This window comes from Perissodus microlepis, chromosome 3 (genome assembly GCF_051167445.1).
Source record: "Perissodus microlepis isolate ML-2025 ecotype Zambia chromosome 3, ASM5116744v1, whole genome shotgun sequence".
NCBI classification, from domain to species: Eukaryota; Metazoa; Chordata; class Actinopteri; order Cichliformes; family Cichlidae; genus Perissodus; species Perissodus microlepis.
This window is the reverse complement of record NC_140463.1, coordinates 26,887,802-26,913,885: the sequence shown is the minus strand read 5'-3', so window position 1 is coordinate 26,913,885 and position 26,084 is coordinate 26,887,802. Positions and strand designations below refer to the sequence as shown.

General features: G+C 44.2%; 1 protein-coding gene across 1 annotated transcript; it reads left to right on the top strand.

Annotated features, from left to right (window-relative positions):
• The first annotated feature begins 128 nt into the window (after positions 1-128).
• On the top strand, positions 129-5,317 carry LOC146390778 (uncharacterized). Its single transcript, XM_084922283.1, has 8 exons — positions 129-133; positions 239-375; positions 623-917; positions 2,079-2,230; positions 2,957-3,079; positions 3,344-3,473; positions 5,082-5,143; positions 5,256-5,317. Exons 1-8 carry the CDS (start codon positions 129-131, stop codon positions 5,315-5,317), a joined length of 966 nt encoding a protein of 321 aa, XP_084778409.1.
• The last annotated feature ends 20,767 nt before the right edge of the window (positions 5,318-26,084 follow it).

The window sequence follows — 26,084 nt, the reverse complement described above, 5'->3', positions numbered from 1 at the left end:
GGGTAGACCTGGTAAATGTGTATACAATTGGTGCTGTAATAATAACCAATAGAGCAGAACTGGAAAACGGACTGGATGGTGCTGAAATCTGGATTGGAAAGTCCGCAGCGATCAATGACATTGAAAGCATGAGGTGAAACAGCTTGATGCAGACAGATAAAATACATGAGTAATCATTATTTCAGTAGCATATTGTCCCTTCTTATTTTTTTCTTCTTTTTGGCTTTCTCATACACAGATGTGCAGTCATCTCTCATATTCCCAGTGGACAGACATACTACTTTCCATGTAGCTCCATGGAGGGACGCTACGTCACTGTGTTTCTACCAGGAAGTGAAAATGTCCTTAGCATCTGCGAGGTTGAAGCTTACTATGGTAATCACATTTCAGCCTGATGCCGGTACACAAGTCTGAGGCCTTGATTGTTCAAGTTGTTGTTAATTTTCCAAATGGCCCACCTCCCAACACAAATTAATCATTCTTGTTGTTTTGTATAGTTAAAGGTCTTTGAGCCAGAATGACAGCCAAGTGTGGTCTTCAAAATTACTGCACTCTGCACCTTCTGCAACAAATATAATTAACTATTGACAATGATCTAATGTCTCTTTGGTTTTCCTTCAAGGATACCCATTACCCAATGTGGCACTCAAAGGAGAAGCTGCCCAGTCATCTACACTCTCCTTTGCCACTGCGTCCAAAGCCATCGATGGCAGATGGAACTCGTTCTATAGCAATGGGTTCTGTAGCCACACGGCTGAAGACGAGACCAACCCCTGGTGGAGGGTGGACCTGCAGCGAAGCTTTACAATCACTGCTGTAAAAGTCATCAACAGAGGAGACTGCTGTGCTGAAAGACTGGATGGAGCTGAGATCAGAATAGGAAACTCACTGGAGAACAACGGAAACAATAATCCCAGGTAATTACAAGTGTTTCAATGTAAAGTGAGTTTTTAAGTATAACTGGAACAGTGATAAGTCAAAAGTTTACAAGATTCATTTTGTCCACCACACGGTGAACTAACATATAATAAGTGGATTTCCCAACCTTTTAACTGCAGTGCAACAAATTTAGGATTTTTAAGATCGATATAAACATCACAATACAGTGAGCTGCAATGTCTTTAAATTGTTGTCTTTTCTCTCCAATTTTTGGTATTTTGTCTATGTCTTCCCTTTCTTCTTTCCTCTTTCCTCACCCCCAAACTGGTCTGGCCCATCCCCGGGTCTGATTCTGCTGAGGTTTGCACCCCACTAAAAGAAAGTTTCCCCCTCTTACCATTGCAAAGTGCTTGCTCACAGGGGGTTACTTGATTGTTAGGGTGATCGCCCAAATACTATAGGGTGCTTTCCTTACAGTATATATAAATAAACCTGAATGAAATTAAATGTGTATATTTGCAGATTTAAAAATCTGACATTCTAAAAAATCTGATATTTTATATTTTGATATTTGATATTTTAATTTCCTTTTAAAAACACAACACACATTCCCTAACATGTCTTATGTGTAGTTATTTGCTTGTTTGTGCTCTGTTGTTGTGTTTGCACTGTTCCAAATGTGCTGAAACCTTGCGTTACAATAGACTAGAATAGATGGAATACAGTAGCCCTTCACTGTCATTGTACATGTACAGCAGAATAAAATATAAATAGTAGACAGCAGAAATAAATAGCAACAGGAGAAATATATACAGTCAAGAGGGATATATACAAAACAAGAGACCTATATACAAAAATAGGAGACACATTAGAGAACAGTTGCAAATTGTTTGGATTAATTAATCACTAATTATGCAATGTGTAACATTCACAATAAGGTTAAAGGGTATTTCTTCACACTTGTCCTTTACTCTTTAAATTTTCATGTACTGGTTCTTATAAATGCCATAGAGATGTAAATAGCTTACATCGGTCAAACTAGCAAAGGAACCAATAAAAGCTTCTGTGATTTTTTGGGAAAACCTATGAAAACTTTCAAAAGGCTTGAAAATGCACTTTTTCCCTATGTTCTCAGTTACATTCTCTTCTTGAGAAAGTAATTATGTCAACTTAATATTGCCCCCATCCATTGGTGTCAGGTGTGCCTCCATCTCACATATCAAAGCGGGTAAAACCTACACATACCGGTGTGATGGAGGCAGCATGGAGGGTTGTTTTGTGAACGTGTTTCTTCCTGGACAGAAGAAGACTCTCACCCTGTGTGAAGTGGAGGTGTATGCTGCCCCAGCAGGTAGAGCTTTAAGTGACTGGATCTGATCTATTGAAACACATCTGCTTGATACTGATTCATACTTGTTTGTTCCTTTCAACAATTTAGTGGAGCCGCTTCAAAACGTGGCCTTAAACAAAAAACAGTGCAGTCATCAACATGGAATGCAGTTGGGATTCCCTTTAAAGGTGTCGATGGGTGCAGAACTGAATTCTGGGATCATTCATGTTGTACCCACACTTGGACACAGCAGAATCCCTGGTGGAGAGTAGACTTATTGGCTGTCTATAAAGTCACTGCTGTCACCATCATCAACAGACAAGACTGTTGTTCTGAAAGACTTCTTGGGGCATAGATCCTGATTGGAGACTCACTGGAGCAGAATGGCAACACAAATTCCAGGTGAGACACGAGACTGATAGTAGAAAGGATTCAAAGGATCCAAACACACATGTAGAGGATATTAAATAAACAACTACAGGATATAAACTGAAAACACTCCCAATGTGCGACTTCTGTTATTTCCACCTGAAATATACATGTCATGCATATGACTGTAAAATAGCAAACCCCAAAAAGCACTAACTATTCAATATACAAAACCAAAGAAAGTGGCTGTAAATGTAACTGCTGGATCAGCAGCACCCAAAATCCTAGTGAAAAGGGTCTAGAGGGAAAAAATGATGATGATGATTTCACTTTGATGTTTGTGTAACACCATCAGGTGTGGCGTTCTGGAATCATTAGCGCGTACACCAACATATACATTCCAGTGTAATGAAATGGAAGGTCGCTACATCACTGTGATCATACCGGGATCTCAGAAAGTTCTGACGCTGTGTGAAGTGGAGGTGTTTGCTTCTCTGCCTGGTAAGGCCATAAGATTTCTTTCTAGCAGATCTGTTGTGGTCATGTGTGGATATATGACTGTTGGAAAATTACTTCCAAACGTAGAAACAGCTTTAACCTTTTAGTGTTTAGTGTTTTTTCATTTTCCACTACACAGTGGACAAATTGAACTTGTTTCCGGTTTTCAGTCTTCCCTTTTTAATTGGGTGCATAATAACGATACAGTTTAACCTGTTAAAAAAATTAAAAAAGAGTCAAACATAGAACAAAACTATTTCTCTCCAGCACCAGAAGCCGTCATTCCTTCACCGACACCTCCACCTCCTTCCAGCCCTCCTCCCACTGTGAGCATGCAGCTTGGTGGCAGGAACGTGACGGTGGTGGGAGAGAGGCTCTGCTGGTCCGATGCTCTGATGTACTGTAGACGTTATTACTGGGTGGGACCTGCTCAGCCTTCACAGCCAACAGGAGCAAAGCGAGTTGGAGCAGCTGCTGGGCCTCGTTCCTTTCTCCCTCACAGACCACGTCTGGCTGGGACTGCGCAGGTACTGATGAAATGAGAAAATTAGTGTTTTTAACAACCAAATGAATTAGCAAGGAATAATATAAATTAGCTGATTCTGTTTTCCAGTTATATAGTGCACCTTTGCTGACAACTGTCTTAATGTCAAGTAATAAGTAATCCACAGATTCTCAGCTCAGAGCAAAATGACCACAAAAGAGCCACCACTAAAAAAACAAACAGTGATTAACAGAAATTATTGAAGATCACCAAAAGAAAAAAACAGAATTACTCAAAATGAACAGACAATCAACAAAATAAGAAGCAACCAGGAGACCATAAAATTAAGAAGATGAAGAAATGGTAGGCAAAACCATACTCCAATCAGGCAATTTTTATATATTTTTTTAATATTTTGTCTTGTGTCCATCTTGTGTCATCTCAGTGTTAAATACCACAACAAACCTTCAGTGAAGTAATCCAACAGCCACCAAAACTTTAATATTAAACAAGAACCAGAACCGAGATACTACCACAAGAACCAGATCTCAACATAAAACGACAGTGATATCAAAACAGGAATTGAAAACACAAACAACTGCAAGCTCACTCACAGAAACACAGAATTCATCGACCCAATCTGCTCTATTACTCAGATCTAAGCTTGCTGTAAAATATTTCAAGGATTCAAGGAGCTTTATTGTCATTCGCATCACATGTTAACATGATTTGGAATGAAATTATGTACACATGGTCCCGGAGTGAAAAGAAACAAAATGATGAAGAAACAGATTTTTTTTGTAAGTAATATATATATATATATATTAACAAACAGGAATGACAAGTAATAAAAAAAAATACAATAAATAATACTTTGTGCTCTACTGTGCGCCGCCATCTTTTCTACTATATATTCAATAATCATAAATATATGATTAGGAGGTGTGAGATTGATTTGAAAAAGAGCTTGTGTGTATTGTTTTGTTTTGTTTTTTGTTGAGAAGTCCTATATAATTGCAATCTATTTATAATAAACTCTCTGTTTGTTGCTCTGTTTCTTTCAGCAAAGCCTTCAATATAAACCTGTTTTTAAAGCTCTAAATTTAAATAGTGTTCGGTGCTCCAATTAAATGTTTGTGCATGTATTTTACATTTTCTGTGAAATGCGCTTCACCTATTTTGTGTAACACTAGCAATATGCTAATGTATTTTCAAATGACGGATTTGTTTCAGAGTCAGGGTCATGATTCATGTTTAAGCTCATGCAGAATAGCTAGAGGCCAGATGCTCTAACCTGTTCTCTTTTCATACGCCGTGACAATTTGAATTTTGCAAATTCAGACATTTTCAAAAGATGAGGTCATGACGTCTCAGGCTGTGTGTCCTTGTAGTTGTTTGGATTGAAAAAAACATTTCAACTAATTTCTGATTCATCAGATCCCTCAGAGGAGATGAGTGGTTCTGGATGTCTGGATATTCCATGAATTTCTTAAATTGGCCACAAGATTTTGTTCCTGACAGCTACTCCAGCACCTGTGGAGGCGTGGCCAGCACGGAGCACTTCCTCTGGCAGGACCAGCCCTGTGAGGAGAACCTCAACTTCATCTGCCAATCAGGTTTTACTTACACCACGTTAAAGCTTGTGTGCAATTATCGTACATTGCCTTAATTTAACTGTAACTCATGTTCTTTCAGGTGCTGACGATGCTGTGCAGAGAGTTCATTTCTACAGCACCAAGGATCCTATAAGTCCTTAGTAAAGGAGAACAATGTACTGTCTGATGGAATGGATACAAATACATATATCTGAAACCTTTTTGCACTCCTTTAGTTCTGTAAATTATACTACAGAAAAACTATAAGACGTTTCTGCACACAATACCATGTTTGCCTTTTTTTTTTACTTTATGATGCACTGCATGTAGCTACTATAGCACTGATTTCTATTTAAAATGCTGCTGGCTATTTCATAACTCATGTTCATAGCAAATGTACCTATGGAAAATGTGTGAGCTTATTACCCTGTAATGTACTCCTCCGCATTTGTAGGGGTTGTGAATTCAGCCACATAAGTAACTCTACACTTTTGTGAAAGCCGTAGTGATGAAATGCAGATGACACCTGAGAAATGTAAAACTACAAATGTCATCAAAGTAATAAAAATTCATTAAAGCAACAGATACAGTTGTATGTTATGAAATTGTCTGATAGAAACGTTTCCAAAATATGCAGATAGTCTCTGTTCAACCATCCTTACTGTTTTGTTTAATCCTAATTATACTTGCTAAAGTTCATTCTGTTCATCTGGACGTAGTGTTTCCAGTAGGAAACATTTCATCACTCATCCAAGTGACTTCTTCAGTCTCAGTTCTTCTGTGTTGTGTGGATGGCACATGACAGGAGAGCTAACTAGACAGGCCAGGACTCCACACCTACAGGCCAGTGGACACTCTTTCAATGATGGGGATGTATCCTGGACAGGGAGGAGGCTGGTTTGAGAAGGGATGCAAGGAGGCCATTTACATAAAAAGGGAAAGACCATCTCTGAATCAAGGAGGGGGCCTAAGGGTGCCACCATCATACAATGCTGTGATTGCAGCCATTCTCCAACTCTCTCTGAACGGTACTCATGACCATTGAGCAATGGTCAATGATCAGCCATCAGTGCTTGCTGATGATTAGTCAGGAGAATTTTGATGATCAAGGAACTGACCTCCCAGCCCATTGTTCCTTCAGTGGGCTGGTTTCAGTCATTATGAAAATTTACTGTTTATAAGATTGGGGAAACCTGCAGTCAGCTGAGACTGAAGAAGTCACTTGGATGAGTGACGAAATGTTTCTCTCACTGAAAACACTACGTCCAGATGAACAGAATCAACCTTTTGGGATTTAATAACCCGGGTGATTGCACATGCATCAAGACATATACTTGTTAACACAACAAAATATTTGTGTGACTTCTTTTAAGGGGGGAATTGTCCGATTCACAAGCTAAAAACAATCTGGGGATAAAGTTTATTTTAAAAAGGGATAGAAAAAACAAACAAAAAACACGTTTTCAAATTGTTTGTGTATTAGTGTGAACACACATTTGTAAGTTCTCAACATTACAAATACAATGATATATATACATCAAAATCTTAGTTTTCAATTGTGGATGCAGCACACAACATGCCATTAATATATTACACTGAACAAAAATATAAACGCAACGTTGGGTCTGTCTAGCACAGGCCCACCGCTGGAACGAGACAATTTAAAAACACAGCAAAAGCATTGAACACCAAGTAGGCAAAGTTCTTCGTGTTACTCATGCATGAGGGAGACCTGCCTGGAGCCAAGTGTCGTTCCACCACTTGACCTCCGTCAGACTCTCGTCCGCTCCCCCATAACACTGCTCTTTTATTGAGGTTACATGAATATACATAGGTTCATTAACATATGACGTCTACTTAAAGAAGTCCAGACGCTTTTCTTTGCAAGCTCCTTTGACTACGATGACCTGGATGACTGAGAACCTTCACAGACATATGACGTCTACATACAAACAAAGAGTACCTTGCCTGTGTGTTGTGTAAGTGTGTGTGTGTGTGTGTGTGTGTGTGCGTGTGTGTGTGTGTGTGGGGGGGGTCAGAGTGTGACCCCATAAATGACTTCCCTAAACCTGCTGGTCTGGAAGTCCAGCAGTTCATCTAAACAAAAGGCACTTAGCCTAAAACAGATATAGCTACGTTTATCCTACCATAAAACAATAAGAGAAGGTACGACCTCTCCCATGCTCCCAGAGTGCTCTGGACTGCACACAAAGTTTGCAGACTATTAAGGATCATACCTCTATCAATCTACAACTAATTATAAAACTCTAAGCCTATATAAGTAGATATTTCTAAGCATAAATGACAATCAACAATACAAAACCTAACACGCAACACATTTGTTTTTGCTCCCATTTTTCATGAGCTGAACTTAAAGATCTGAAACATTTTCTTCAGACACAAAGGACCCATTACTATCAAATATTGTTCACAAATCTGTCTAAATCTGAGTTAGTGAGAACTTCTCCTTTGCCGAGATAATCCGTCCCACCTCACAGGTGTGGCATGTCAAGCATGACAGCATGAATATTGCACAGATGTGCCTTAGGCTACGTTCACACTGCAGGTCTTAATGCTCAATTTCGATTTTTTGATCAAATCCGATTTTTTTGTCTGCTTGTTCACACTATATATAAAATGTGACAGCAAACGCGCTCTAGTGTGAACCCTCAAAGTGGCCCGCATGCACAAAAGAAGACATCACACACAACGCGCTCTGTTTAGACCCAGACCAAACAATATTGTTTGACTGATGGACCTTAATATAAAGACTTCGGACTTTACGTTTCCCAATTTTGCTTTAAGTTATAAAGTTATTTTGTTATTTACATATGGCCTAATAATTATCCTTATTGCTGTTTTAGAGAGAAGCGGTGCTTCAAAGAATAGTTGCAGATTTCTGTCAGAATCTGCAGATTATACAGTACAAATAAAATGTTCAAGTTTCTCCAACGTTGTCTTCCCAACAGTTTCACTGACATCTACACTGGATGGCCAGGAAGTGTTCACAATGTCTTCTCGGGTGCTTCTCCGGAGCTGATAATTGGCATCTGTCTTGTGTCAGTGACATAAAAGACGGATTTCATGTGACATGACCATTCAAACAGCAGTCGCTTTCTAAAACATCAGATATGTATCAGATTCAGTACCACATACGAAAGTGACCCAGATCAGATTTGAAAATATCGGATTTGTGTTGTTCAAACTGTCATACCATGATCGGATATGTGTCGCATAGGGTCAAAAATGATGATGTGCTTTCACCTGCAGTGTGAACGTAGGCCACTCTGAAATATGCAGTTTGATCACACAGCACAATGCTACAGATGTCGCAAAACCAGTCAGTATCTGGTGTGGCCACCATTTGCCTCACACAGTGCAACACATCTAATGGAGATGTGTTGTACTGTGTGAGGCAAATGGGACAAACCAAAATACAATGAAGTGCAGTAGTCCAACCTGCAAGTAAGGAAGAGGTGAATAACATGTTCAAAGACGTTAGCCGGGAGGTATGGCTAGCTGTCTTAACTGAAAGAAGCAGGACTGGACTACTGCACTAACCTGCTTATTCAATTTAAAAGAACCATCAAGGTAGACGAAAATGACAACTTCAGTTTTATTTTCAGTTAGCTTTAGAAAGTTTAACGACATCCACTGTTTGATGTCATCAAGGCAGCGTAATAAGAGCTGGGGACGGTCTGACCCTGCTTTTAAAGGCAGATAAATCTGCAAATCATCATCGAAACAGTGGAATGAAATGTTGTACCGCGAGAAGATGGAACCCAATGGCAACAAATACAGTGCGAAAAGGGCAAGACGCAAGGTAGGTACACTGTATTTAAGAGGGGTTATTTTGGAGCTATGGGGGCCCATATTAAGACCCTCCTCACAAGTAGGACCGAAACCACTATAGGGCAGATCCCTTTAGGGCAGCATGAAATTCTAGCCGTGATAACAGGATGTCATGGTCGACTGTGTCAAAAGCTGCTGACAGGTCCAACAATAAAAGGGCAGCAGGGCTGCTAGAGTTAAAAGAATATCATTAAAAATCCTTAAAAGTGCTGTCTCAGTGCTATATAATGATTAAAAAACAGATTGGCATTTTTCAGAAATCATGTTAAAATCAAGGTGGGCCTGCAACTGTAAGTAGACCACTTTCTCCAAAACTTTAGACAGAAAAGGAAGTTTTGAGATTGGCCTGTAATTGGACAGAACAGCTGGGTCCAGGTTATGTTTTTTAAGAAGAGGCTGAACTATAGCTTGTTTAAAGGATGATAGACACAGCCTGTTGCAAGGGACGTATTAATTAATCTCAGGATAAAAGGCCCAACAGTATTAAAAGTGTTTTTAAGCAAACTTGGGGGGAGACAATCAGCGGGGCAGTGTGATGATCTTAGATTACAAACTACCACAGTCAAGTCATTCAGGGAGATAGGATCAAACTGCTCTAAGACAGCTGAGCACATAGGAGAAAGACTAGGATCTGAGGCAGCAGTCGACGAAACAAGGGCCCTAATGGATAGAACCTTGTTGTTAAAAAATGCTAAAAAATCTTCACAAATACTTGGTGAAGAAATGACTCCGGCATAATCGCTAAGAAAACAATTAAGGACATTAAAAAATACCTGAGACCTGTGACTGTTTACTGACACTAAGTTTGAGACAAACTGTGTCTTTGCAGTTTTTACAGCTTCTTGGTAAGCAGAAAGATGAGACCTTAAAATCTGTAGAGAAACGTGCAATCTGTCCTTTTTCCATCTCCTTTCAGCGCACACAGTCCTAAATGGAGCAATCGAGTCCAAAATATCAGTGCAGGTAGAATGAAGAATGTCCGAAATGTCCTTGACGTTCATTGTTCCAGAGTCCATAAAGGCAGCAGAAAAAGCGGGCGCTGTTAGAGCATTAAGCGCTAGCTTTTTGGGCGCTGGGGCGCACGGCTTATCTACCAAGCAGGGCAGCGTTAAAATGAACAACACAGGAAAATGATCGGAGATGCGCAACTCAGATATTTCCGTGATGCACACATCCAGCCCGTGGGAAAGCACCAAGTCTAGTGTGTGACCTTTTTCATGCGTGGGACCGGTAACCCACTGGGTCAAGTTAAAAGAGTCAATAATATTTAAAAAGTCCTTGACCAGAAGTTTAGAGTCACAGCAGACATGGATGTTAAAATCACCAAGGATTAAAAAATTGTCAAATTTAAGAACAATTCCAGCCATAAAAGCTGAAAACTCTTTGATAAAATCCTTATTAAACTTGGGAGGGCGGTATATGAGGGCACACAACAAAGGCGCAGCAGAGCTCAGGTGTAACTCAAACAGCTGGAGTTCAAAACTAGAAAATGAATCGTGCTTTAGTTTTTGATGGCAATGAAATCATGGGCTGAACACGGTGGCTAAGCCTCCCCCCCTACCAGAGGACCGAGGGAGGCTGAAGAATGAGCAATCAGGAGGAACCAGTTCTGAAAAAGCTACAGACTCACCGGGTTGAAGCCATGTTTCTGTCAGAAACAGAAAGTCCAGCTGTTGTGACTTTAGGAAGTCATTTAATACAAAACGTCTTGTTTGCTAAAGATCGTACATTTAGTAGAGCCATTTGAAGGGTGTAGATCCTAACATCTGATGCTCCGGCTCAGTTAAGCGTGCAAAGATTTCTGTGGTCCACACTGCATCCACGGGTCCGAGGCCGAGGCCGCTTAGGGAAATAAAATGCTCAGTGTGGGGGATCAAGTGTTGTGGGAGCTCTAGGGACAACAGGCAGGATCCATCTAAAGATGAACTCTGCTGGTCCAGTAGTTCCACTAGAAGCACGGAGAAGAGCTCTGACTTTGATGAGTGTACCAGCTCGCTTTCATCGTTTCCTCGGGCGCTTCTTCCAGGAAGTGTTGTAGGAGTGTCGGCACAGATAGGCTGGAATACGGGGCTCAAAAAGTGGTGGAGGAGGCCCATAATCATCTCCTGTCGCCGTTTGTTTAAGAGCCAGATCATACGATGCTTTGATTTCTAAAAGTGGGGCGATCATGGCTCAAGAGTTGGCAGTTCATCTTGTAATCGGAAGGTTGCCGGTTCAAGCCCCAGCTCCGACAGTCTCGGTCGTTGTGTGATTGGGCAAGACACTTCACCCGTTGCCTACTGGTGGTGGTCAGAGGGCCCGGTGGCGCCATTGTCCGGCAGCCTCGCCTCTGTCACTGCGCTACAGGGCAGCTGTGGCTACAATGTAGCTTGCCATCACCAGTGTGTGAATGTGTGTGTGTGAATGGGTGGATGACTGAATGTAGTGTAAAGCGCTTTGGGGTCCATAGGGACTAAGTAAAGCCCTATACAAATACAAGCCATTTACCATTTAAAAGAAGCTGGCGATTGTACACATGCAGACCAAGGGCATTTTGGCATAATATATAAAAGGATAAAGCTAGAAGAAGCCAAAGCAAAGCTAAAAGAGTTGACGGACGCAATGTCGACAGACGTGTCGCCGTGCATACTGTTGGCGCCATCTTGTCACATCATTGATCATCCTTTATAACACGGCACTGAAACAAAAAGCTGTCCAATCTTCAATCAACAGCAATGTGGGTCTTGCTGGCAAGGCATTTGATTGGAAACAGAGATGTAAGCTATCAAAGTGAGTCCTGCACGCTTACCAATGTAGAATCCAACCCTTGGAGGAGAGTAGACCTGGTAAATGTTTATAAAATTGGTGCCGTAATAATAACCAATAGAATGGAACTGGAAAACAGGTTGGATGGTGCTGTTGGATTGGAAATTCATCAGAGATCAGTGACCATGAAAGCATGAGGTAAAAAAGCTTGATCCATATCCAGATAATAAATCTAAAATCATTATCATAAAAAAATCTCTGTTTCTTCTCTTTTTTTCCAATTCCTTCCAACACAGCTGCACGGTCATCTCTCACATTCCAAATCGACAGACTTTCCATGTAGTTCCATGGAGGGATGCTAAATCACTGTATTTCTACCAGGAAGTGAAAAAGTCCTAAGTCTCTGTGAGCTTGAAGTGTACTATGGTAATCAGTCTGTTGGTGATACAGACGTTTGGTAGTTCACAGACTTCCAAGTCTGAAGCCTTAATTTTTACTTTACCAGCAGACACGCTTTAGGGTAACCACATCAAATACCAAAGAACAAACAAATCAAGGTTTAATTTGGGGATCATTGTGATTATCACAAAATACGGTGCATGCATTTTACAGTGATTATCTTTCTTAGGGTTGTAAACGTGTAGTGAGGGTGTGCTGGAAACACCTAGCAGAGGCCCCGGTCCGTGAGATCTTCAACGTACACCTCCGGCAGAGCTTCAACAGCATTCTGAGGGAGACCGGGGACACTGAGTCTGAATGGACCATGTTCAGCATCTGTATTGCTCAAGCCATTGCCCTAAGTTGCATCCGCACGGTGGTTGGTGCCTGTCATGGTGGTAACCCCTGAACCAAATGGTGGACACCAGAGGTGAGGGGAGCCACCAGGTTGAAGGAGTCCTATCGGGTTTGGTTAGTCTGTGGGACTTCGGAGGCAGCTGATATAGTACCAACAGGCCAAATGGAATGCGGCGCAGGTAGTGGCTGAAGCAAAAACTCGGGTGTGGGAGGAGTGGCGGAGAGACCATGGAAAAAGACTTTCAGACTACCTCGAAGAGATTCTGGCAAACCTTCAGGTGACTCAGGAGGGGAAAGTGGTGTGTACACCACTGTGTATAGCGCGGGTGTAGCACTGCTGACTTCGACTGAGAAAATTGTTGGGCGGTGGAAGGAATACTTTAGGGACCTCCTTAATCCCACTGGCAGGTCTTCTGTGGAGGAAGCAGAGTCTGGGGATGAGGGGAATGACCTGCCAATTTTCGGGGGCGAGGTCACTTAAACAACTCCTTTGTTGCAGAGCCCCTAGGGTGGATGAGGTCAGCCCCGAGTTCCTGAAGGCTCTGGAAGTTGTACGGCTGTCTTGGTTGACACGCCTCTACAATGTTGCCTTGGAGATCAGGGGTAGTACTCCTGGATTGGCAAACTGGGGTGGTGGTTTCCATCTTTAAGAAAGGGGTGTGTTCCAACTATAGGGGAATCACACTCCTCAGCCTGGGAAGGTCTATGCCAGAGTGCTGGAGAACAATGGAAACAACAACCACAGATAATGATGAGAATTTGTATTAGACTACTTTTATTGTGAAAGTCATTTCAGAATAGCGAGAGTTCAAAGTTTACAAGACATGTATTGTCTCCAACATGGCACTTAAATTACCCTTTGACAGGGATACCAGCTAGCTACAAAAACCTGTCTGTGATCCATTTTGAAAAAAACTATTAATGCTTTAGATCGTAAAAAGGAGGACCCAAATGCAGCCATGCGTTGGCAGACCATTTTAATGTCAAAGTGAGCTATTAATTGACATTTTAGGAATTCTAAAAAGCTGAAACAAAAGGTTCAAAACAGAAAACTGAAAAGTATAAATTTACTAAAGCCTTTAAATTATTTAGAAACACATTAGCACTTTAAACCTCTGGAAGTGGAAACAACTGGGGTGAACAAGACGCACCTGAAAAAATCACAGAGGAGGAGACAAGGGAAGTCAAGAAAAATTACAAGGAGCAATTACTATCAAAAATAAAAAATTACAAGGAGCAATTACTATCAAAAATAAAAAATTACAAGGAGCAATTACTATCAAAAATAAAAAGCAGAAGAAAAGAAGAAAAGTAGAATAAAAAGTGAGACAACTAAATACGGAAAACACAAATGCAAGAATGAGCTTAATACACAAGGAGTAACACAAGAGGGTGCAACTGAGAGGGAACTAGATTCTAAAGCAATTGGGAACTAGGAGCAAAACAGAGCAAAATAAAACAAAACAATACTAAAGAAGGATAGATGAAATATGTAATAAATGAGGAAATAAACTTGGGCTGAATGACCTAGGACCATGACTATGAAATCTGTCAGTAAACTTACATTTTGGTCCAGACTGACATTTGTGTCAACGTTGGCCATACACGATCAAAAAAAGATATGTGTGCTTCTATCTCACATATCAAAGCGGGTAAAACCTACAGTGTGATGGAGGCAGCATGGAGGGTCGCTTTGTGAACGTGTTTCTTCCTGGACAGAAGATGACACTAATCCTGTGTGAAGTGGAGGTGTATGCTGCCCCAGCAGGTAGACCTTTAAGTGACTGGATCTGATCTACTGAAACACATCTGCTTGTTACTGATTCATGTCTGTTTGTTCTTTTCAACAATTTAGTTGAGCTGCTTAAAAACATGGCTTTAAACAGACAAACAGTACAGTCACTGCTTGGCAATCAATTTGGGATAACCTCTAAATGACATGGTTTTGGGCCATTTTGACCCAGCATTTTCTGTTTCTTGTATTTTGGTGTTTTTTTCTGTATTATGGTTTATTTTCTGATTCTTTAGTTGTCCTGTTTGGAATATTATAATCCCAAGTTTCAGTGTTATTCTGGTTAAGAGTTTGTTTTTAGGTTTAGTTCAGAGTCTAGTCTGTGCCTGTCATGTTTCCTGTTTTACTTTGAAGGTCCGTGTCTCATGTTAGTGTGTCCAGTGTTACTCTCCCCTGTGTTGTCATTATGTTTCATTCGAGTCAGCTGTGTCCTCATGTGTCTCCACTTCTCCTGATCACCCCGCAAACTCTGACACTAAAGGTGTTGATGGGTGCAGAAGTGGAATCTGGTCTGATGGGTGCTGTACCCATTCTGTGATAAAGAAGTGGAGAGTAGACTGAGTAGACTTGTTGGCTGTCCACAAAGTCACTGCCACCATCAACCTACTCCCCCCCAACCTACTCCCCCACCGGCCTCCAACCCGATAACAAGGCAGTGTCTCTTGCGGAGGCCGCCCAAGTCTCCAGCGGTGATGGCAACGCTGGTCCGGAGGCCGGCCACCTGGCGAACCGGCACGACCGTGCAGACACAGCCGTGAACACCTCCTACTCACTGCCGGCTGGACCGGCGTCCGTTGTTCCGGGACAGCCCACGTCTCGCTCTCGGCTGCGCGGCTCCTCCATCGTCTCTGGCTGGAGCAGCTGCTCCACTGCTCCCGGCTGGACAGGACCCTCGTGCACCACCTCCCTCTCTGGCTGGAGCGGCTCCTCTACCGCTCCCAGCTGGAATAGCCACTCATGTAGCGGTTCCTCACCCAGCAGACACGGACCCCCTCGCACCTCATCCACCACTCCCTGCTGAAGCAGCCCTTCCCGCAGCGGCTCCTCTACCTCCGGCAGGTGTAGACCCTCACGTGCCTTGTGCGCCACCTCCAACTGGAGCAGCTCCTCCACCGCTCCCGGCAGGAGCAGCCCTTCTCCCGGCTGCTCCCCCTCCTCCGGCCGGTGTGGACCGTCTCGCCACTTGTCTACCACCTCCGGCTGCTGAAGTGCCTCACGCGGCTCCTCCACTGCTTCACCACCGCTGGGACACCCCTGTGGGGGTGGCGCAGGCCCAGAGCAGTGCTGCCAGACCCCCAATCATTTTTAAGTGATCTTGGTCTGGTCCCGCAGCTCTTCCTGCTGGCGACGCCTGCTCCCACTGGATGGCCACCATTTCGTCTATGATCTGGGCCAGCTCCCCCCCTTTCCTGGCTCTGGCGTGCACCTGTCGTGCCACGTCCTGGATTTCGGCACCAGTGTGGTGTGAATAAGGCACGGCGAGTCCACGGGTCACAGTTTTGAGCCATTTTATTGATTTGCATCACACCACAAAAACACTAACCCCTGAGTTTTAACACCGCGGGCGTGATCTGCAGATGCCGTGCAGGTGCGTCCACACGGCAGCACAGACCACGCCGAAAGAAAGGGGACGAAAAGCGCACAACTTGAGCTGATCTCTATGTACGACCTTCACTGAGCCACCTCTCTCTGGTTTGATTGTGAACACAGGAATGTCGGGGTGGTTCTGCTTCACCACCAAATAAGGGTTTGGTTCCCATTTATCCTGTATCTTATTCCTACCCCTGGGCTTGTGGTTGTACAACAGAACCTGGTCACCTGACCGGAGCAGAGCGCCGTGGCACTTTCGATCATAGATTCTCTTCCCTTTCTTGGAGGCACCCTGTGCAGCTGAGTCTGCTACCTCTACAGCTGGCCTTAGGTTCTTGTGGTGATCGCTGACCCAGCCCCGCACATCGTTGCTCATTGTGGGCCTGTAATAGCTCCTCCTCATCATTCTGAGGGTACTCTTTGCACTGAAATGTCCCCCATGCTTATGTTGGCTTTCATATACTTTACGTTGCAAGGTCTCTGGGACAATGAGCTGCCTGATCTCTTCCCTATCACGGGGGTCTCTAACATGCCTATACAGCACACCTTTATAAAGCCTAAGGCAGTAAAGCTGATGGTAAAGTCGCCTTGTACCAGGTGTTGACATGCACAGTTTAGCATGGCTCATTCCAGTGCCCTTCTCAACCACTTGGTAAACCGGCCTAACAATGGGGTCATCTTTCTGTGCTGCCTCCAACTGATCCCAGCTCTGTCCCCTACAAGCTTTCCTACTTGTATTCATCACTCTGAGGGGAATTTTTCCACCAACGGTCTTTGCGAGTATGTTGGCGACTAATGGTCCCCTTGGCATTCCCATTTCTCTCGTCACCTCGGCCAGCGCTTGGCACCTGCCTCTGGACGGGACCCTAGATCGGCCATCTACCACTTTCTCACTCCTCGGGGGAATAATAATGGGTTCTCTGCCAGCCAACCTGACCAACCCAATTTTGCCATCGGGGCCCACACACTGGGTCTCTTCTCCCACTCTGGCTATCAATCCACGAATAGTGGCTTCTGCCTCCCCAAAACTGTAAGGATCCATTTGGATACAATCCCCATCCACAGTAAAAAGCGCTTCAAAATCTTCTATAACATTCATCCCCACAATGCTTGGGAGCCCATTAGCTTCGTCTAGCTGAGGGTGGGTGTCAGTGAGTACAAAAATACATTTCCTGCCGACCACTCTCCCGGCACATTCAATCTTGGCCTCCAAACAGCCTAAGACAGGAATATCAAGCCCATTTGCTGCTGTGAGCTCAATCCAGTCTGCTGCCCTCAGCTCTTGTGACCCAAAGCACTTGCGAAAATGGGACTCTGTTATGGCAGTCACATTTGACCCTGTGTCCCAGAGGCAAATTGTGTCCACTCCACCTACCTTAAGGTGGACAGTGCGACACGTTCCAAGAGCATTCCTTTTGAGGCTCTCCTCCACCTCTGTCACGCGACACTCGGCTGCTTGGCGCCCAATGATTGGTGTGGTGGGGTGTTTCTTAACCCCATCCTTGGGTTTTAGATCATCAGGCCCAACCGCCTGGGTCGTGTCCATGTGTAGAGGAGCCAAAGCCCCTTCGTCTACTTTTTTTGTACAGCGCTGGCTAGTGTGGCCGGGTTCACCACAATTGTAGCAAATGTATCGCACTTCACTGTCCTTTAGGGGTGTTCGCCTGCGCTGTGCACTCTGCTGGCTGCTCCCTCCTTCCCTGCTCTGTAGTGCTAGGTATAACTCTTCCTGATGAGCAGCTAGTTTCTTAATCTCCTCATGGAGCATCTCCATGGTGAGGGGGGATGGTCTATCCTCAACCGGTGCTGCAGCATTCACTGCACCTCTAGCCTTGGTTCTACTTTGGGAAGCGAGCGAGAACTGGGCTTCTTCTTCTTCTTCTGACCAGTCAACTGCAGCTTGCAGCAGCCCAATAAAGGTTTGGCCTTTCTCTTCCTTAACCCTCCTTTTCATCTCCCGTCTCAAAAGGTCATCCCGCAAGCCCAATACTAGCTGTTCCTTCAACACTGTCTCTGAGTCGGGAACGCGGTTTGGTTCCCGCCTCCTGTAAGTCGTAGGCATACGCTCTGACAGTCTCACCTGACATCTGCCTTCTCTCATAGAACTCCTTTAACCTGGTACCTATTGGGATTTTGTCCCCATAGGTTTGGAGGAGAACATCAAATATCTCTTCAACAGACTCTTCTGCCCCACCCAGTATGAACTTAACAGTTGCCCTGGCCTCATCTTTTAAGTGTTGCTTAACTAACTCTACACGGTCCTCCTCTGGCACCTTTATGACTTGGAATGCAGACCTCATTGCAGCAATCCACCCATTCCAGTGCGCATGCGCCAACCAGCGTGCAGCCTGTTACAGTCACTCCTGCTTTTTCTCTTAATTTAGCTCTTTTTTCTTACGTATTCTTTTTTTTCTGACTTGTATTTTCATCCATTTATTATCTTTTACTCAATCATGTGGATTGAGAGAGTTTTTGTTCTTCTGGTGGCCGTGGAACTGTTACTTTTATCAAGGAACGGGACCGCGGCACATCTCCTACACTCACGGACTGTTTACTCCAGAGATCAGCTGGCTCGCTGGCCAGGCCCGCAGAAGTACCAGCTGAAATTTGGAGGAAAACACATCGGGGATGCAGAGGTCAAGGACAGAAGAGAAGAAAGAAGGAGACGGTGAGACAGCGGAGGCTCGAAGCGAGCAGGAGGTATAAACCGTGTCTGCCGTCTATCGTAATGGGAAATGTGCGATCGTTATCGAATAAAATCGACGAGCTCTCAGCACTGGTACGGAGTCAGAGGGAATACCGAGAGTGTAGCCTGATGTGTTTCACCAAATCATGGATGCACCAGGACATTCCCGATGAGAATGCTTCCGTGGAAGGCTTCCACACTGTTCGGGCGGACAGGGACAGCATCGCTAGCGGTAAGCGGAAAGGAGGTGGGCTTGCTGTTTTAGTTAACAACCGGTGGTGTAACCCTGCCAACATAACAATCAAAGAAAGGATATGTTGCCCGGACATTGAACTGTGTGCTGTTGGACTCAGGCCGTATTATTTACCCAGGGAATTCTCTCACGTCATCTTGGTGGCTGTTTATGTTCCTCCCTCTGCTAACCCCACAGCTGCATGTGATACTATCCACTCTGCCATAGCCCGGTTACAGACTCAGCACTTTATTGTGATCTCAGGTGACTTCAACCATGTATCACTGGACAATACACTAACAACATTCAGACAATATGTGGACTGTCCCACCAGGGGAGAAAAAATTCTAGACCTACTGTATGCTAATGTCAAGGATGCATACAGCTCCTCCTCCCTCCCCCCACTTGGTAGGTCAGATCATAACCTGATTCACCTCACCCCCCGCTATGTGCCAATTGTGAGGAGGGAACCTGTGACCACGAGGACTGTTAGGAGGTGGTCAGAGGAGGCCTTAGCGGAACTACAGGGCTGTTTCGAGGTGACCAACTGGGAAACACTCTGTGAGCCTCACGCCGAGGACATCAATGGGCTTACTGAGTGTATCACAGACTACATAACTTTCTGCACTGACTCCATTGTTCCAGCTCAGACTGTTCATTGTTACCCAAATAACAAGCCGTGGGTGACTAAGGACATCAAAGCCCTCCTCAACAACAAGAAGAGGGCTTTCAGAGGGGGCAATAAAGAGGAGGTGAGGAAGGTCCAGGTGTTACTAAAGGACAAGATCAGAGAGGCTAAGGACAATTACAGGAGGAAGCTGGAGTGGAAACTCCAGCAGAACAGCATGAGAGAGGTGTGGAGGGGCATGAAGACCATCACTGGATTCAGGCCAACCAACAGCAGGGGAGCTGAGGGAGGTGAGAATAGAGCTAACGAGTTGAATCTGTTTTTCAATAGATTCAACACCACAGTATCTGCTCACACCCCCACAACCTCACCTGTAGTCAGCCTGGAATCCAGAGCCACACCACTGTGCCAGCCTCCCTCTTCACATGGCGCTGTTGCCTCCTGTGAGATTCCTGACACCCCTCCCCCACCCATCACCTTCACTCAATACCAGGTTGAGATGCAAATGAGGAGACTTCACTCAGGCAAGTCTGCTGGACCAGACGGAGTGAGTCCCCTCGTCCTCAAGACCTGTGCCCCCCAGCTGTGTGGAGTCTTTCATAAACTGTTTATGCTGAGTCTGAGTCTGCAGAGGGTACCAGTGATGTGGAAGACATCATGCCTCGTCCCAGTGGCCCCCAGGATTACAGGCCCGTGGCACTGACCTCCCACATCATGAAGACCCTGGAAAGGCTCATCCTGGACCAGCTGCGACCCATAGTAAGACCACATCTGGATCACCTTCAGTTCGCTTATCAGCCTCGTCTCGGAACTGAGGACGCCATCATCTACCTGCTCAATTGTGTCTACACCCATCTGGACCAGCCGGCGAGCACTGTGAGGGTCATGTTTTTTTGACTTTTCTAGTGTTTTCAATACCATCAGGCCGACCCTCCTGGGTGATAAGTTAGCAGCGATGCAGGTGGATGCTTCTCTGGTGTCCTGGATTGTTGATTACCTTACAGGAAGACCACAATATGTACGTCTCCGACAGTGTGTGTCTGACAAGGTGATCAGCAACACACGAGCACCACATGGGACTGTCCTCTCCCACTTCCTCTTCACCCTCTACACCACAGACTTCAGCCACTGCACAGAGACCTGCCATCTTCAGAAGTTTTCTGATGACTCTGCGGTGGTTGGATGCATCAGCAGGGATGATGAGACAGAGTACCGGGCTGTGGTCGACTCCTTTGTCACGTGGTGTGAGCAGAATCATCTGCAGCTCAACGTGGCAAAGACCAAGGAACTGATCGTGGACTTCAGGAAGACCAGGAAACACTTGACCCCTGTTTCAATCCAGGGGGTCAGTGTTGACATTGTGGAGGACTATAAATACCTTGGAGTACACATTGACAATAAACTAGACTGGGCTAAAAACACCACAGCACTTTACAGGAAGGGCCAGAGTCGTCTCTATTTTTTGAGGCGACTGAGGTCCTTCAACATCTGCCAGAAAATGCTCAGGATTTTCTACGAGTCTGTTGTGGCCAGTGCGATCCTCTATGCTGTTGCATGCTGGGGGAGCAGGCTGAGGGTAGCAGATGCCAACAGACTCAATAAACGAATCCGTAAGGTCAGTAATGTTGTGGGGATGGAGCTGGACTCCCTCAAGGTGGTGTCGGAGAGGCGGATGCTGTCCAAGATAAAGACAATGTTGGATAACACCTCCCACCCACTCCATGACATGCTGGTCAGTCACAGGAGAACGTTCAGTGAGAGACTGAGAGTACCGAAAAGCACCACTGAACGACACAGGAAATCTTTCCTGCCTGTGGCCATCTCCCTGTACAACGCATCCACTTAACACACTGGTTACTGCTACAACTACACGTTTCTTTTCCAGCTATTTATTAATGAGTGACTTATGTATATATATATATATATATATATATATATATATATATATATATATATATATGTGTATATATTGTACTATTCTTAGTTAGCGTATTGTCTGTCTTGTGTGAGATTATTCTGTTATCGTATGTTACCTTATATATGTAATCAAAGTAGTTGAATTATGATAACAGCTGTAGGACATATATTATCCTTTAGTTTAGATGGTGTGCTGTGTATGTAGCTTAGTTTCCATCATACTTTTGGGTTAAAAGAACATAATCATTTTTGTAGTTCATTAGATAAGTGTGCATCACTCTGTATCCTTGATCTGCCGTGAATGTGTTACACTGTTTTCTTGACATGCTTTATTGTTGAATCATAAAAAGAAGGTTGTAGGCAGGAGACTTGGTGTCTAGGGCAGAAGAGATAAACCACATTCCATACCCCCACCTTACAGAGAGCAGAGAAACAACTGCCGAGGTCATAACTTAGGCGCCGTAACAGAGAAAGAATGTGAATGTTTAGGCTTTTACGACTAGGTGGGGGCCGCTAGGAGCTATAAGAGGCTGTGTAACCCGTCACCATTTTGAGACTCGCTGTGACCCTCTTCAGGCAGGTCTCCCCATCATGATGGTTCTAATGCTCATAAGTGTTGAATTGTATGGAAACAAATGATTGTTGATTGAGCATTTATACACCGAGTATTGTCCTTCCTTCAGCCCAAAGATTAAAAGAACTGAAAGATTTCAACAACTTGGTGCCTGGTGACCCGGATCTTTGGTGTGCTGAGGAGGTGCAGATTTGGCCTGTGGTGAGATCGTGGGGCGAGGCGAACAGAAGGCCGGCCTAAAACAGAAAGGTAAGCACAGCCTGTTGTATTATAAATACCAAATGTGCATATTGGGCTTTCCAAATTAATCTGTTCGCTGAGTTACACGTATCTTCACATTAAATTTGTCGGTGTCTGGTTTTCGGCGCAAGATACTAACAACATAAGTTGAGGCTGAACTCCAGTGTGTTAGATAAACTGCTTCTACCGAGAAACTAATAATACACTACGTTGAGCTAGTCGCAGTTAAACTGCTTCTACCGAGAAACTAATGACATACTACGTTGAGCTAGTTGCAGCCCACTTTACCTTCCACATTTAACTTTGTCTAAGACTGGCTTCTGTAGCAATAATACATTAGAATCTCTTGGAGACGCGGCCATAAGTCCAGTACACTGAATAGAGGTTTTGAAGTTGGTTTATGGTGTCGGTTAAGTCCTCGTTGACGCGGCTATAAAATTGAATATAGAAGTAAGGAAAGCAGATGCTGGCTTACGGTGCGGTTAAACACTGGCAACGCCAAAAGCGCAACACGTCCGTAGGTTTGGTTTATGATACGGCCGTGTTCCGGTGGTGCGGCCGTAAGTGCAGTAGTGAGTGGTGCTGATTTCAGTACATTGAATAGAGGTTTGACGGTGGTTTATGGTGTCGGTTGAGCCTCGAGGGCTGCGGTCATAAAATATAAGTAAAATTTTACTTGCCATGAAATAAAGGTAAAGCAGAACCTGGTTTATGGTGTCGGTTTTGAGCTTCGGGGACACATGCATCACTTTTTACGATGCGATTTTGCCCCGTGGTGGCGGTCATAAGCGCAGAGAAAGGGGTATCTGGTCGATGGTGCAGTTGTGCTTTAAGGGGTTCTAACAGTTGAGCTCAGAGGTTTCTGTGTAAAGTTCCGCTGATGAGAAGTGTTGTGTGTGAGGCGCGCTCTGGGTGTTGTGTGTGAGGCGCGCTCTGGGTGTTGTGTGTGAGGCGCGCTCTGGGGGTTGTGTGTGTAAGGTGCGCTCTGGGTGTGTGGTCTGTGTGTGAAGCGTGAAACACAGTGACAGTGACGGTTGATGTGTTTGAATAGGAGGACATTAGTGCGAAGAAAATGCTTTAAGATCTAAAGGTTGACGCCTAGTGGACCTGTGGAAACTAATTTTGTTCAAGGTGTGGCGACCCTCCTGTTCGTGGACGCGCGGGCAGGCCCAGCGGCGTCTGGATGCCGAGGTGGTGACTTGGGAACTGAGGACTCCCGTATAGCTACAGAATAACACTGGAACGGCCGTGTAATCACGGGTTCACATTTATTCTGGAATAGAACAAGAGAATGCTTTTACATCTAAAGGTTGAGTTCTATCATAGTTGAAATATAAAAAGGTTGAATTCCTCGCTTCAGTGGTTGAAATTCTTGTGTGCCTGTCCCCTGACGAGTGTGAAATTAAATAAAGAGGGAATTTGGAGCCACATAGAGATAGACGGGCATAATTGGGTGTATTACTCTGTGGTGTAATTAACAAAAAATAAATAAATAAAAAGAGAGAGATAGTAAGAGGTGTGTAGTGGAGAATTATGGAGGAGTAGAGAGAGGAATGTGTTGGGAGACTGGCGTGCAGTTTACGCTGTCGAGGTAGACGTGTTGCCTGCTTATCTGTTTAACAGTGATGAAAATGAAATTAAATAAATCTCTTAGTGTGTTAATACAGGAAGCTGCGGACCTGGACCAACTGCCCCCACAAGCACAGCGGCCGAAGCAAAATTATAAGAAATGGGAACCACACCCAGCACGAATCAGCAGCTGTGAAACAGACAGCAGCGAGGAGAGAATTAGAGGAGAAATGAAGGTTTTAAGAGCACAGGAAATTGGGTTGAATTTTGGGGCCAACGGACTTGTGGAGGTTGGGAAGGCGTCCGGAGCATCACAACAAAAGGTGAAACAAAAACATACATAAGCAGAGAAATGTGAGAGAAAGGCTCCTTTTAAGGTAACGCCTAGTTTGAGAAAAAATTAAAATTAACCTGCCTGCCTACAAATGCACATACATGCAATGAAAAAACAGCTTACATTCATGAACATGTGAAGATTTTCCAGCAAGGTTAAAGCAAAAAAAAAAAAAAAAAAAAATTAACATACTTCTGTTGTTAAATGATGAAGTTTATCCATTACTGACAAAGAAACCCTCTGGGTTGCAGGACAACAATTTAACTTAAAAAAAAAAAAAAAGACACTGGTCTGACCAACCAGTGAAGACACGACAAATTTAGTGGTTAAAAGATTCAAACTGTGACATGTTTTCTGCTGATTGATTGATGCAAGTGATTACTGAATGAAAGAAAATTTTTTTGGGCTTTTAAACATGATCTTAAGAATTTTAACATGTACCTGTGTTGTCCTGTCAGCTTGGTGGGTTATGAGTTGATTATACGGTGAGAAAAAAAAAAAAAAAAAAGGGGGAGAGAAGGCTGACACAGGGCCTGGCCCCGTTGTTTCTCCCCTCTCTGAATAACAGCCAACACAACATCATTTTCCTGTTCGTCTGTTTTGTTTTGTTTTGTTTTTGTTTTTTTCTCTTTATGCTTAATTACAGGCTGCTTTGCCGGCCCTGAAAGCCGAGGCTGACTTGGACTCCTGCTCTCCCCTCTACGTGACCCTGACCAAATGCTGCAACAGCTGGACCCACAACAAGTGCTGCAGGAATGCGATTTCATGCAGCAGAGACGGAGAGCGTTAAAACCAAGGCCCGTTTCACTACACGGGGGAAAATTCTCAGACAGCTTCAGCTGACAGAGCGGTGGCAAGACGCCCACCAAGCCCGAATGAAAAGTAAGGCCGAGCAAAAGAATGCTGACCTTGATAACTCTGCATTCACACTGTGCAGGACAGTGATGGAAAAGGGCGTGACCGAGACAGGAGGAGTAACTGAGGTCAGAAGGCACCTCAGAATGGACAAAAAACACAGAAGAAGATGCAGGTTTCACCTGCGGTGAGCATGGACACTGGAGAAAGGACTGCCCCAATTGGGGTCAGAACCAGGATGGACAGAACTTTGAGCAGCAGCAGCATCAATGGTCGCAAACAGACTGAAATGGAGGAGGGCAGGACCCCAGGGCACGCCTCAGGCCGTGGTTTACCCAGAACACCAGAACAGGAAGGTGATGAACATACACACACACACACGTCTATACATACACAGATTCAGAATGAAGTGAAATACACACATGAACACATGTGCACTCGTTGATTGAGTGAGAAATGACACACACACGCACACACACACACACACACACACACACACACACACACACACACACACACAGGAATGCTGATTCACTGAGAAGTGATCCACATACATATACATGCACACGCTTGTGCAATGAAGAGTGATGCACACACACACACGCTGATGCAATGAAGAATGCTTTGCTTATGCTGATATGCAAAATGCTGCACACAAACATCCCAATACATAATTTTTATGAGGAGCCATTGATTACCATTGATTACTTAGAATGTGTTATATGTCACCCAGAGAGCATTTATGTAGAGTTAAGGAATAAGGTCTAAAACGGTTTGGTTATGAAAACAATGTCTGTGCGTGATGTCTGTTTATGGCTCAAGGCCTTGACTGAATTCTTTGCTGTGCTTCACACAGCCCTGATGAGGAGCAGTGGCACAGAGTGAAAATGATGAATTAATAGGGTAAGTTTTAGGCATTTTCTGTGATTGAGATTTAATCCAAGGAGGAACAAAAGGTGTTACGGCACCTGAGGTTCTCATTCCCACACAATATTGTCCTAGGAGAAGCAAAAGTTCCTGTGAATTTTTGGTTGATTTTTTGGTTTTGCTTAGCGCTAGCTTGATTTTATCAGTGAGCTTGGGGTTGTGTTCTTTCTCTCAGAGAGAGAGATGGTTTTTA

Coding starts and splice junctions, on each gene's coding strand:
- LOC146390778 (XM_084922283.1), top strand. Junction 3,080..3,343: donor GGTGTTTGCTTCTCTGCCTG/GTAAGGCCATAA, acceptor ATTTCTCTCCAG/CACCAGAAGCCGTCATTCCT. Junction 5,144..5,255: donor CCTCTGGCAGGACCAGCCCT/GTGAGGAGAACC, acceptor ATGTTCTTTCAG/GTGCTGACGATGCTGTGCAG.